We start from the raw sequence: 15,226 nt of genomic DNA, 5'->3' as shown, positions 1-15,226 counted from the left end.
CCGTGACCGGCAGTGTATAAGAATAATATATAAGAATTCAGTTCGTACCTCACAGGAAACAGATCCGAACCCACGATCCCGGCTTCCGAGCGAGCGAAGACAGTGCATGCCTTAGACCGCTTGGCTACTGTGAGCGGCAGTGTATAAGAATTCAGTTCGTACCTCACAGGAAACAGATCCGAACCCACGATCCCGGCTTCCGAGCGAGGGAAGACAGCACATGCCTTAGACCGCTCAGCTACCGTGACCGGCTGGAGTGGAGGTATAGCTCCCTCATATTTTTAATCTCGCGACTAGTTGGAGGTGAGTGATGAGCTTCACGCTGCGGCCCCTTTACCCTTGGAGAAGTTTGCAGTAATAAGATTCATAGACTACTCTTTGTACTAAAGGCTATGCAGTTGACATGGATGCCGTTCGGCGGAAATCCGTGTGATGCTTACCATTACATGAATCAGCAAAGAAAACTTGGGGACCAATGCCACAGAGTCAGTTCTGGCTGTGGGGCATACCTAGCCTCGTATCCAATAGGAACTTGGTGGCTGTTTCCCTGGGAGTAAAGCGGAAGCGGCGTGAAGCTGACCACTCACCTGCATCTAGTGCCAAGGCCAGGAATAGTGGAGCTATACCTTCACTCCGCCATACGTTTTCATGGCGCCGTGCTTAATTAATTAAGCACAGGGACAACTTTATATTTTTTATCAGTCGTTTATAAGACGCGTGTCGAGGGGTTGTGATGTTGCGCGATACGGCGGAAAAATGATCGAAAACTTTTGAACAGATTTGGAATCACCGATATAAAAAACTGCACCTAAATATATGACGCGCTTCTGTTCAACGCTGGGCTGAGACTTTAAAAGTTAGCACTTAAACACCTACGCATTTGTTACCCGGCAAGGTAAGGTGACATTGGGACTTCGTTTTTGCTTTGACTGTACGTGGAGCTTGTTTCACAATTAACGCCATAGATGGCAGAAGAGTTCCCGGGAAGCGAACTTCAGTTTTCGTTGCAGTGCACGGCGTATAGTAACTTTGTGAGGTATTTGCTATTTATTGTACGGTAATTTGGCTTTGCAGCTATTTTGGATCTTTCCGTTTGTGTACACATTATCATCCAGGTGACAGGGGCGAATTTGGGGTCATAGAATCGGTGCAGCGTACAGAAGGGAGGAGTTTCACTGCGGGTCGATAAGGCTCTATCCAGTAGTACAGCCAAAACTGTGTTTGTATTGGCGCAGCAGTGGTGTTTGGTTGTAAGGACGTTGAAAGTTTGAAGATGGATTCGGAAATATCGTCTACATTAACGGAAATGGGAAGTTCATTGTTATCAAACGGAGCACCAACAGAACCGACGAAACCTTCGTCAGTGAAACTAGATCATCGTCATACCCAGTTTTGGAGTATATTGGATCCATGTAAGCTTACTTCAGTTATTATGCATTTTTTGTGGTGTACATTATATAGTAAGGCGACCCAGCTACAGTTTTTTGTTGAAAGGTTATATATTCTTGGAAAACTGCTAATTTGTTAGTGTTCATATCCCTACTGAGGTAACGATGAAGAGTTTTAGGTCTACTTCTGTCATATTATACATGTCGTTTATTGTTTCTCCCAAGGTTTGGATGCCTACACCCAGTTTCAAAGCGAAATCAGTGTTTTGTCAATTCGTTATTTGTGTCATATTATTTTTAATTCAATGCAGTTAGTGAAGTATTTAATTTTGGAGAAAGCAGTCTTCTGGGATTTGGCACCATGTATATGTGGTGTTAACCGACGTTTCGCTTGCAGATTTCTTATATTTTTTCTTCTACCCTGAAGATGGAAGCGATACGTTCCCCCGAAACGTCGGTTAACACCACATATACACGGTGCCAAATCCCAGAAGACTGCTTTCTTCATAGTCACCGCCTTGAAAGCCTCAAATCTTACATATTTAATTTTGCTTTGGAATCCATAATGGGTTGGGGGCACGCGGTGGCGTAGTTGGTTGAGGCACTATGCTACAAGCTGGAAGGTCTCGGGATCGAATCCCGAAGAGGTGGATTTTTTTCAGTTTACCTAAACTTTCCAGCAGCACTATGGCCCTGGGGTCGACTAAGCGTCAAACAAATGAGTACCAGGAATATTCATGGAGGTAAGGGCGGCCGGCGGGTAAGGCTGAGAACCTTACCACGAACTGTGAGCCGATTGTCTAGAAAATGTGGGAACCTCAACATCTCAGAACCCTATGCGCCTCCACGGCCTGTAACCAGGATAATCTTAATTTCCTTTTCCTTTGGAACCCGTAATAATTCTTTTACATGTTTCTCTCTGTCAGTGGCTCTACAGCCCTTTGTTGGACCGTGACCACTTTTTCAGTTTATTGGTCTCTTTAACGCAGTCGGTAGGACTCCTTGAACACGGGATCAGCCCGTCGTCTCAAGGCCGCTACCTACACACATAACAGACAGAATAAACACAGACGTCCATACCTGAACTGGGATTCGAACTAACGATCCCAGTGTTTGAAATGGCGAAGACAGTTCATGCCTTAGACCGCGCGGTCACTCTGATCGGCTTTACATGTTCCTAGAATGTAAAAATATATACAAAGATATTTAGACACGAAATATTTAAAGCTGATTGCATTATACAAACTGTCCGTTATTGAGAAGTCTCGTTGGTGCATTTGTATTTCGCCGGCTGAGTATTAGAGTGTACTGTGTGCATGAGTACCAATTTTGGGGGGAACTGGGTTTGAAGTTACGTAATCAGCTGCAGTTCAAACGTGACCAAGGTCAAAACACATTCGGGAGTCTCGCAAGTAAAGTAAACTCATGGAATTATGTTGAGACCGTGAAACGCAATACCAAGAATCAGGAAAGTGCATCGTCTCATTTTCGCCCAGTACTGGAGATAGAACGTTCCAATACGGAGGAGTCATTTGTTATGCGCGCGCGCGTAAATTGATTGCACAACACTCCAGGTACAGTCCAAAGCAATATCTTGCATCATTATTTTTATGGTGTAAGACTGCCCAACATGAAACGGTAGATTGAGTAGAGAATAATAAATTGGAAAGTTTCTGGAAGGAAAGTCATCATGGCGTAATTTTATATAATATCCAAGTATTTGCATGACGGGACTGAGGAAAACGACAGAAAAAAATTGTTGAAGAGATTCGAATCAGTCACCTCGCGAATTTAAGCCCTGATCCATCTTTTGGTTTAAGGTATGAAATACTGCAGCTAGTGAATGAAACTTGGCCAATTTATAAAATAATTATTTTATGGGTACCTCGGAGAAATTTTCATCCCAGTTTGTTCACTTATTTCGAACCAACTGTAACGGCGAATATTGAAATTAAGATGTTGATATTTGTCTCATTTCGTGTTTGTCTTTTATGGTCATTTTGATTTCTGAAGCTTACACCGGGCGTGAAGTATTGAAACATGTCCAGGATTTGATTTAAGGGGAAAGTTTTCCGAAAAGTCTGTTACCAGAGTTTACATACATGTTTTTGACAGTTGCACTGTTATGTTAACTCTTTAAGGACAGAATTTCTTCACAATAATATATATAAATTCAGTTCGTACCTCACAGGAAACACACTCCTCTCCACAACAACGCCCAACCGGTTAATGTTGTTTAGGTAAATAATAGCTGTTTATTGTGAGAACCACAGGGAACACATAAATACACCCTTTGGGCAGAATTCAGAGTTTTGGTATGTTAAAGGTGGTATGTATAGTAACCACTTGGCTTTAAACGGTTGATCGTTACAACAGTTGTGCTGTTATAATAATGGTGGTCAGTTTATCACAGAAGTCAACCTTTTTAAGTAAATTTTAATAAAAAGAAAATCATTTCGTGTCATCCCAGACATGGCACAAGACATGAGTTTGAGCCTTAATACGGCCTTCAGTAGATCCCCCCCCCCCCCGTTAAAGGTAGGTGTCGTGAATGTCGTAAGAATTTTTGTGTTTTCTCTCCTGTCCAAATATTTGACTTAATATTGTATGAGCCTCCTGCTTGGGGGTTCCATGTTCGGGTGAGCTGAAGGTCACTTGTTTTCATGCGCCTGTTGCAAAATGATGTCGTCATCACAATCACCCTCGTTATAACTGACCAAAAGGGTGGGGCAGGCTGTCTTTACCGCTTGTATCTGCTGTAACCGAGTGAAGTTGTATTTAAGGAAGTAGACACGCGGGAGCGTAGTTAGTCGAGGCACTATGCTACAAACCGGAAGGTCACGGGTTCGATTACCAGTGAGGTAACTAGATTTTTCAGTTGACCTAATCATTCCAGCCGCATTATTGCTCCGTGGTCGACTCTACCTTAATAGAAATGGGTACCAGGAATCTTCCTCAGAGTAAAGAAGGCCGGCGCGTGAGGCTAACAACCTGACCGCCATGTGTAAGATGGTTGTCTAGAAAATGTGGGAGCCTCGACGTCTCACAACCCTATGGGCCTGCACGGCCTGTTACAGGGATAGTCTTACCTTTACCTTTTACACAGTACACACAGCGAACATAGAAACACAGTGTAATTTTATATAATTGTTTTTTATAGTGGGATGAAGGTTGTCCCTCTGCCTAACTAATTAAGCACTACGCCATATAGGCGTATGGAGGAGTGGATGTATAGATCCGCATTTTCTTGACCTCGGCACTAGCTTGAGGTGAGTGGTCAGCTTCACTCCCCGACCGCTTTAACCCCGGGGAAAGAAAGCCCGGTACCTATTTCATAAGAGGTTGGGCGGACCTCAGGGCCGGTCTGGGTGATGTGAAGTCCTTTTTTATGCAAAACCTACTTAGTACCTCAGCATCTCAAAAAATTCACAATTGTGTACAGTGTAATTTTATGTAAAACTAAGTTGACAAGTGCACGGGTAGTGATTATTTATTTATGTTACACAATAAATTAATTAACTTAATTTTACTTACATTTTGGGTTTTCGTATATGTTCATTTAAACACCAAACGCCTTGCCAGGTTTTGCCCGTCACGTCCAAGGGTATACTGCTTTTTAACGACCTTTGTCCTGAAAATAGACATAGCCGTGTAGGACTTAAGTGCTCGCGGACCGGCTGGCGTTTCTGACATAACATAACAATGTTCAGAATCGTCTGCTGTTTCTACCTCATGTCGCGGCAGACCGGTTCGGTCCCGGGCCCCGTTACCGAGACAGTAGGTCTCCGATCAACCGGGCAGTGGTGTGGTAATTGTCAAAAGATACACCCATGTGAAATTGCTTTGTAATACGGAGAAAGTACGTGACCTTTTCCCCCTCCGTATAGCCGGGATAGCTCATTCGGTATAGCTACGGGTTGGACGGCCGGGGTTCGATTCCCGGTAGGGGCAAGAGATTCCCCCCCCCTACTGTGCGGTTATACGCGACGCTACATCTTCAAGGACATGAGTTCCCGACGTCGGCCGGGAAGACGTTACTTTCTGAATTTCAGGGACAGGTGGTGGACATTAGTGAAGGATCTGGTCAGGATAACCGTACGGTGTGCTGGAAGCTAACGGGGAGAGGACATGGGGCATTGACGCAGGTGTTCCCATCCGGACGAATTAATGCTACATGCCAGCTGGCCTGGGACCGGTGGGAGGTTGCACGAAATGTCACAGTAAATTTGGAATCTGACTTTATCGTACAGACACTGGCTCGCCCTTACCTCCCGATATTATCTTCCTCCTCCTCCTCCGTAGCCTTTCGTCTCATCTTCCTCTCTGTCGAAGGCCTTGCATGAAGACGTGTTCCGGTTTTGAGTCTGGGTTTAGGTGTTCGTGTAATCTTTCTCTTAGTACATTCCTTTCATCGGGATGAAGTCTTCTCCATACTTTTCTTGTCCTATTTTTCCCGTATCCTTTCTTTATCACTTCTCTTCATCCGTCTTCCACATCCTCACCCATCTTCCTTTCCTTCTTTGCCTTACCCTTCAGCACCTCTTCCTCATTCTCTTCACCTCTCTTCTTCCCTTCTATGTCCCATGCAGTTGTGCGTTCACACTATGATAAAAGAAATTCCCTGTACCAGGCCGTGGAGGCCCACATTTTCTAGACAATCGGCTCACAGATGGCGGTGAGGTTGTCAGCCTTACGCACCGGCCTCCTTTTACCACCAGGAAGATTCCTCATACTCATTTCTGTTAGTGGCTGAATCGACTTTAGACCCATAATGCAGCTGGAAGGATTAGGTCAATCGAAAAATCCAATTACCTCATCGGGAATCGAATCCGAGACCTCCCGGCTTGTAGCATAGTGCCTCAACCAACTACGCTACCGCGTGCCACTGATTTCACGCTGTGAAAGAATTAAATTCAAAGTTCCTTAAAGGAAAAGTGTGTGCCTAAAACGTTTTCCGTACATTTTGACTGTTTTCATACGGTGCTAAATATATTCCTCCGAGAAGTAGTTGATCTGTACTACCCAACTCTGGACATACACACATGTAACGCATTGGAAAGCATGCTTCACAATGCAGGCATTTCTGACACAACCTGTCACGTGATTGCCAGTCACTATCCTAATGAGAGTACAACAGATTGTGTCACTGTTACTGTACTGACTGCCTAAGGTAGACCCATCTGGAGTTAAGGTGACGTCTCCTGTCAGGCGACAGGAGGGCAGAATTTTGGAGTTAAGGTGACGTCTCCTGTCAGGCGACAGGAGGGCAGAATTTTGGAGTTAAGGTGACGTCTCCTGTCACGCGACAGGAGGGCAGAATTTTGGAGTTAAGGTGACGTCTCCTGTCAGGCGACAGGAGGGCAGAATTTTGGAGTTAAGGTGACGTCTCCTGTCACGCGACAGGAGGGCAGAATTTTGGAGTTAAGGTGACGTCTCCTGTCAGGCGACAGGAGGGCAGAATTTTGGAGTTAAGGTGACGTCTCCTGTCACGCGACAGGAGGGCAGAATTTTGGAGTTAAGGTGACGTCTCCTGTCAGGCGACAGGAGGGCAGAATTTTGGAGTTAAGGTGACGTCTCCTGTCACGCGACAGGAGGGCAGAATTTTGGAGTTAAGGTGACGTCTCCTGTCAGGCGACAGGAGGGCAGAATTTTGGAGTTAAGGTGACGTCTCCTGTCACGCGACAGGAGGGCAGAATTTTGGAGTTAAGGTGACGTCTCCTGTCAGGCGACAGGAGGGCAGAATTTTGGAGTTAAGGTGACGTCTCCTGTCACGCGACAGGAGGGCAGAATTTTGGAGTTAAGGTGACGTCTCCTGTCAGGCGACAGGAGGGCAGAATTTTGGAGTTAAGGTGACGTCTCCTGTCACGCGACAGGAGGGCAGAATTTTGGAGTTAATGTGACGTCTCCTGTCAGACGACAGGAGGGCAGAATTTTATCACCCCCGCTCGGTTTGTGTTCACATTTATTCAGTAGACATTGTGGCCGAGTTCTGTAACCATAAGTAAGGCCAGTAACGTGGCTGCTCGTCCGTGACGGCAGAGATAAAGGTATCAGGCTCTTACAGTGCAGCAACCTGTCAAGATGATAAAGCACCGAAAAGTGTACTGTCTTACACAAGCCAGAAACCTCTGTTACCGGAGTCGGGATAGCCCTGTCTGGGGTTGGACGGCCAGGGTTCGTTTTCCGGCAAGGGCGAGAAATTTTTTTGTACTACAAAGCGCCAAGACCGGCTCTGGGGCCTACCCAACCTCCTGTGCAATGAATACCGTTCGCCTCAATCTAGTGTCGAAATCAGGAAAGGTTTAGCTAAACCTCCACTCCCCCCATGTGTCTTCGTGTCGCGGTGCTTAATTGTACACAGGGACATTATCTTTTGCCGTTTCGGTTATTGTCACGAATGGTGAATTGGGAAAGGCACGGAAGAATACGGTCGTGGACTATTTCAAGGCTCGATCCTAGAATTTGCTTGGACTAGGGGAAATCAGGAAGTATCTGTCAGCATAGCGTATAAGCCAGTATGCGCAACCTTTGCTTGTTGCCTGTTTCTTTGTGGTTTCTTGCTTACACCTCAACCCGAAAGATGGAGAAAGCACATTTCCTCCGAAACGTCGGCGAACTTCTACAGGAATTCATGGTGACAGGTTGTACTCGTAGTCCCCGCTGTGAGAATCCAGACCTACATAATGCATCGATTTGTTATCTGGATTCTAATTGTGTGTACCGGATATGACCTTAGTAATGTACTTGTGAATTTATGAATATTTGTATTATTTATTATTATTTGACCTTTCTGCGGCGGCTAATTGGTTATTACCATATAATCACCTGTGGAATTTATCAGTTCATAATTTTCCCATAATTTAACTGTGGAATCTTTCCCGTGAATTTAGCTTTGGAATTTCCTAACTCCTTTTCCAGTTCCCCCCCAGAATTCAGCTGTTGAATTTGTCAGTTCTTGTAGTTTCCCCCGCAATTAGCTGTTGAATTTGTCAGTTCATGCGCAGTTTGCTTGTTGTGATTTTGTATTCAGCGCTCATAGGATGACTTGCAGAGGTACATGGTGGTGCTCCGTGTATAGGTGCGAGGTTGCCATGGACGTATGAAAGATTTTTAGAACGCATCCTGCTGCTTACCGCTACCGGTTTCGCATTGCGGAGTTCTGCAGAGCGGTTTCGTGCAGCGATAACTTGCCTGATCTGTATTCAAAGGGTACCCGTTTCGAATCCAGTTCACCCGACCATAGATGTGTTCCATAGTATCTCTGAGTGAATTCGAGTGAATAACGCGAGAAACTGTATTTGCAGAACTCACGACAACTTCTGTCTTATGTCTTCCGCCTCTCTGTATGTAATCACCGGCTCGTTTAAAGCCCAGTAACATCTGTCAGTGATACAGTGTCGTTAATCCTACAAACGAACTATCAGATGGCAACCATCGGTTGAATGTGTTCGTCGGCACCTTGTGGAAATGCAGCTTGACTCATTGTCATGTCCATATTACGTAAGCCGGCAATTGACGAAGATTTGCACTTGGAATATTGCGTAGTGGTACAGTCAGAGAAAAAGTAATCGCAAACTTACTGTCTTTAGAGCGTTTCATTCTTTAGGGACTCACCTACGTTGCAGGTCGCCATATTTTTTTTTTTACTGGTTCTGTCCATAATGACCACATAATGCGGAATGCATCTCCTGAACCAGTCTACGAATTTCGATTAAATTTGGTTGAAACAGAAAGCAGTTACCGTTCAAAGTACACAGCTTAATGAGACATGAGATCAGACGCCGGTGAATATGAAGATTACTGTCTTGCAGGGTATGTTGCCGTGGAGTTTGGTACATAGATACCGACGTTTCGGAAGGACTGTGTCTGTGCAAGTTCTATATCGAATTTTACCCGGCGTGTTTCACGTGTTAACGCTTCTGATTTTATTGGGGAGATCCTCATTTCGAATCTTAGCCGGGCCACTGACCTTCCTGGCCGAGGTGTGTGTTGATTTTGTTAATCCTCACCACGCAAATGCCGGTACAGTACATTAAATTAGGCCACGACCGCTTCCTTTCACGTTTCGAGTTCATTATTCGATAATCACTCTACCATTAGACACTACGTGTCCTGAGCTACTGACAGTATCCTTATAAATTTGAGAGTGGCGTGTTTATTGGAGGTCCTTATCGGTAGAGTGTAACTCCTTCACAAAATGTTTATACCGAACTTAGGGTTAAAACATGAAGTTCTGGGAAGAATTGGTCTCCAAATTTCCTTTGATGCGACACGGACCTCATGGAAAACGATGTCTCCAACAATTATTCGTTACCGCAGGAACGTCGTTACAGAGTTTGTACCTAGCAACGATAGGGGAATACACAGACACACACGTAGCATGTATTCTTTGCCGCGGTAACGTATTTACCGAGCCGTTGCCTAGCAACGAAAGGAGAGATACACATACAGACACACAAACTAACGGAAGGTATTTGTGAAGTACGCCGTTGATATGATATCTCTACCAAATTCTTTAAAGATTGGTTCAGGCATTCAAATGTTAATAATTGGGGCTTCACAGATAACACGGTGATCACATAAGCCTGCTGAAGACGGATAGATGCGGAAAGAATTAAACGTGTGGCTCAGGCGAAACATCCCCGTTTAAATCACCGGTTTGCAATGACTCGCTGTGAACACTTGTGGGGTGTGTCTGTTCTGTGGGACCTAGGGCGCCTGTCTGAAAGTGGTGTAGAAAAATGAATGTGCTGAGAGGAGGCCAAGGCTGCAATTGTACCGTATGCACCATGAAGAAGAATTTTAAATCGATCTTGTCAGTGGGGGGGGGGGATGTCCGAGACTTGCTGCCGTCAGTAATGAAACTTGCAACGACATTGGCGGGAGCGGTTGCGCGTGCAGAGCGTAACAGGGTTTGGTGCGTGGAAGTGTGTTGTGTTCGTATTGTCACGTGTCTGTGTGACTATAGACGGGGTTTGGTTTGCTGACTATTTATTGACCACTCATCTCCAGCTAGTGCCGAGGTCAAGAAAATGTGGATCTATGCACCCACTCCCCAATACGCCTTCATGACGTAATTATTTAAGCACAGGGACGACTTTACACTGTCATAATAGGTGACTTTAGATACACACTTGATAATACGTTATATCTTATTAACACAACAAGCTAAAGACAAAAATATCTTATCTGTGTTTGCATGATTTAACGGCAGGATTTGATTAGAGTAAAGAATTGCCTTATGATTTGGGGTGACAGTGAGAGTGCAGAATTCTGTGTTGTGACGCAATGTAGTTCGGAGAAAGCTCATCTTGTGCTTCTGCCGGTTTCTTGCTTGGTTTATTTTTCAACCCTGAGGAGAGAGGCTTTATGTTCCTCCGAAAGGTAGGGGTTTCTCCGAACTAACACCGGAAAGACCGCATGGCTACGGGCTGGAGTACCGAGGGGTCGGAGTTCGAGTCCCGGTAGGTTCAAGAATTTTTTCTCGACGTCGTCCAGACCGGTTCTGGGTACCGGGGGTAATGTGGCAGGGTAGTGAAGCTAAGCACTCTGAGCTAGTGCCGATGTCAAGAAAATGTGGATATAGACGTCCGCTCCCCCATACGCCTTCATGACGTAGTGCATAGGGACAACTTTACCTTTTACCCTTCCATCTGAAGATAGAGAACCATCTGAAATGTTGGTTACGCTACCAGACTACACGGCGTTATATCCCAGAAGACTGTGTGTTCAAAGATATCGCCTGCCTGAACCTCATGTGGCTTAGATTAACCGTGTTTTGAACGTGTATCTTATTGCATAATCCTCTCTGAAGGTCACCGCGATGTGCGTTAGTCTGGGGACTATTCAGGGTGTTCACCAAGTATGGTGGGCGCTTAGAATTGTGTTTTTAACAATTTTTATATATAATAGAATTAAACAAGGACGTAAATGAAGGCACGCGTCCATTGTATAGGGTCTTCCTCCTTCAGCTCCGGATGTTTATGCAGCCGATAAAGAGATTCCTAGTGGTGGAACCGACTGCCTCTGTGGTCTAGTGATCAGAGTTCCTGGCTACAGATCCAGAGGCCCCAGGTTCGATTCCTGGCGCTACCACATTTTCTGAGAAGCAGTGGTTCTGAAACGGGGTCCACTCAGCCTCGTGAGGATAATTGAGGAGTTACTTCAAGGAAATTGAGGCTCCGGTCTAGAAAACCGAGATTAACGGCCGTGGGGATCCGTTGCACTGACCACGTGACACCCTCTATCTGCAGAAGTTGACACTAACTTCGCCGACAAGCTGCGGCCGCTCGGTCGGCATAGTTCGCTTGAGGACTACAGGCCACGGAGATTTTTTTTTGTGGTGGAACTGAGGTCTCTTCACTATCGCAAAAGCGCCTGCGTATCCCTTCCAGAATCAGACCCCCGTTTCTTGAACTTTCAGTCAATCGTTAGCAAGGATAGGTTAGTTACTACGGTGGCGGTTACGAAGGTTTTTCACCACCGCGTCCAGACCGACCCTGGGGCCCACCCATCCTGTCCAGTGGGTGCTGGATGTTCTTTCCGATGGAATAAAGCAGCCGGAACGTAGAGCTCTATTCCACTGTACATCTTCGTGGCTTGTTGCGTAACTAAGCTTGAGGACAATTCACCAATTCCTCAGCCTCTCGAGAGATGGCGTCTCTTTCGATTACGTGTAATGAAGGTTTCGTGGTGGAGAGTCATATTGTCTTCTGGGTCATGACACCGTGTATTCTTGCCCACCTTGTAGACTAGACACTGTTATAAAGTGCAGAATATCTGTCAATAACTGCGCATATCTTGTTTACCGATGCGCTGCTGCATATGCCCCGTGTGCCCAGCCCTTGAACTGGCAGCGTCAGATGAGACTCAGTGCAGACTCTGCGATTATTCACGCAAATTGACACGTTTTCATATCACGTAGATCCAATTTCCACCCCCTCCCCCCTCATCACCCCTTTTGTTTGTGTTATAATTACAGTAATCCCTAGAGCGTTACAGTCAGGGCCCGGATTTTGATGACCTGAAAATATTCAAAAAATGACGGAAAAAATCCAGAAAAATGACCTAAAGAAGAAAAGAAACAACACTTCGCTTCCATGTTATTCACATTTCAGAAAACATATGAAGAAAAATTCCCTAAAAGGGCCAAAAATGACAAGAAATGGCCTTAAACCTAAAAATGTAAAAAATGACAAAAATTACCTATAAAATTTACATTTCTGTAACCAGCAGCTCATATCCGAGATTTATATATTTAAGAGCATCGCATAGGATACAAGGAAAAAAGATGACATGTCATCAAAATGCGGGCCCTGGTTATAGCTAATTGTAATTACGACCTGTGAGTGGTCAATAAATCGTTTCGGCAATCCAGACCCGCGTCCGTAGTCACCAATACACGTGACACTGTTAATGTAAAGATGTTACGTGTTCGTACTTGTCCCATGTTCTCAGTGCAGTTCGTCCTTTTATCACAGGTTGGAGGGAATTAACTGTTGTTTGTTTCTTTTTCAGATGCCTGGTTTAAACCTGACAGGCTGCACCCCAGGGGTAAGTGCAAGAAGTATGTGCTGGGGTAGAGGGTTTCACTTTGATTTGGAAATGGCAGCATCGGGGGGAGGGGGGACTGGATTTCAGACACATCTTCCTTAACCAGAAGTGGGGATGGTGCATTTTCATAATAACTTTTGACAATGACTAATTGGTAAGATATAAAATGTGGAAATATAATAATAATAATAATAAATTGTAAGCCTTAAGAACAAGGGTTAGGAGCACGCGGTAGCGTAGTTGGTTGAGGCACTATACTAGAAGTCGAAAGGTCTAATCTTTCCAGCCACATCATGGCAATGGGGGTCGACTCAGCAGCTAACATTACGAGGAATATTCTTGGGGGCAAAGGGCTGCCGCCGCCGCGTAAGGCTGACAACCTCACCGCCATCTATGAGCCGATGGTATAGAAAATGTGGGATCCTCGACGTCTCACAACCCAATGGGCCTCCATGGCCTGTCACAGGGATAGCTTCACCTAAGAAGAGGTTTTGGCCCTGGCTCAAGGACAGGCTTTCGTCGGATGAAACAGGAGAAGATGGTGTCAAGTGACGGAACGGGATTTATATTAGCAGTGTTGAGTCTTCGTATTCTGTAACGAGATATCTAATTGGGTAATGCTAACAGATAGCTAAAAGATAGAGCATGTGACAATGTGCTGCCAGTTCCGGGCTGATGCATAGCTCAGGGCGCGGTGATAGTTGAGTGTGGAGCGATCTTAGAATGTTGATCAGCAGGGGAGACCTACAAGAAACTCGAAGACGTGCTTGAGTGCCACTAAGCCGATCACTGTTACTTACTTACGGAGCTGAGCCATTCTTGAGGAGCCGCCAATTCTGCAGGCACTCAAGAATTTCCCAGCATTTTATGGAACCTGAAGGTTCATTGCCGTGTTCACGAGAGCCCTGCACTGGTCCCTATCCTGAGCCAGATCAATCCAGTTCATACCATCCTCTCTCTCTAAGATCCATTTTAATATTGTCCACCCACCTACGCATTGGTCTTCGTAGTGGTCTCCTTCCTTCTTGCTTTCCTACCAATATCCTATACGCATTCCTCTTCTCCCACGTTCGTACTACATGCCCTGCCCACATCATCCTCCCTGACTTGATCGTTCTAATTATAATTGCAGAAGAGTACGTAAACTCACTTGCTACTGATCCCGCGTCTGCGCAGTGAGCAGCGTGGATTCTAACCTCACGGTTTTCAGTTTTGTGCATTATCAAATAAAGCACAACGAACACAACCATTTGTAATCCGCTAGTTAGCGTCATATGGCTGGTAACGAGGTTGGTGACACTGAAGATAAAGTGCCTCATTTGGGCCCAGAAGAATACGGCGCAAAGGTCACGAATTTCTGACAGCTGACGGTGCGTCGTTATGGCTCTGTCATACCGGAATGTAGCGGAATATGAAACCACTGTTCCGGACTTCCGGTTCATTGGCGATATTCATGTTACGGTTGAGGAATGGCCGACCACACTCATGTTAGCCACCACAAATAAGCGAACTTCATTATCGCTACCGTGACCAAACCGAGGTTGTGTCAGTGTAAGGTCGCAGCGTATATCATTACAGAGCACTGAGAGGAATTGGATGACGAAATGTACGTGGTTTGAGAAAAATGCATAATGAGGAGCTTCATAAATTCTACTGTTCACAGAATATAATCACAACGATCAAGTCAACGAAGATGGGATGTACAGGGCATGTAGCGTGCACGGGGCGAAGAGGAATGCGTGTAGGGTTTTGGTGGGAAAGCCAGAAGGAAAGAGACCACTGGGAAGACGTAGACGTAGGTGGGAGGATAATATTAAGATTGATGTCAGAAAGATGGTATGGAATGGATTAATTCTGGCTTAGGATAGGGGCCAGTGGAGGGCTCTTGTCAACACGGTAATGAACATTCGAGTTGCATGAAATGTTTTCAAAATTCTTGAGTGGCTGAGCGACTGGCGGCTTCTCAAGAAGGGCTCAACTCCGTGGAGTTAGTAACTCAGTGTATACATCGAATTGTTGGTTATGTAAGGAAGCGGTTGTGGCCAGACTTCACGGTAAGAGGAAGTAAATCTACAAAAGCTGCTTTCCTGCGGTATGTAATCGTGTTGTTGTCTGGGATCCTGTTTTTAACTCTCGTTAAAGGGTCACGGATCGAGCACAGAGTCCGCCGATAACACGCTTATCGCAGGCCGTCAGTCATCAGCCCAGTCAGCACATTCTGAAATCTGGGATGACGAACGGTTTTGTTTGAGAGTCCCGTCACTCCCTGCGCCTCTGAAAAGGAT

General features: G+C 45.4%; 1 protein-coding gene across 1 annotated transcript in view; it reads left to right on the top strand.

Annotated features, from left to right (window-relative positions):
• LOC111867330 (glycogen phosphorylase) overlaps positions 1-15,226 on the top strand; it is a 127,288-nt gene that overhangs the window by 39,047 nt on the left and 73,015 nt on the right. The window contains exon 2 of the mRNA XM_033752642.1: positions 12,906-12,941. Within this exon, the coding sequence (XP_033608533.1) occupies positions 12,906-12,941 (36 nt within the window). The remainder of the gene's footprint in view (positions 1-12,905; positions 12,942-15,226) is intronic.

This window comes from Cryptotermes secundus, unplaced genomic scaffold (genome assembly GCF_002891405.2).
Source record: "Cryptotermes secundus unplaced genomic scaffold, Csec_1.0 scaffold2387, whole genome shotgun sequence".
NCBI classification, from domain to species: Eukaryota; Metazoa; Arthropoda; class Insecta; order Blattodea; family Kalotermitidae; genus Cryptotermes; species Cryptotermes secundus.
This window is presented reverse-complemented; position numbering and strand designations above follow the sequence as displayed.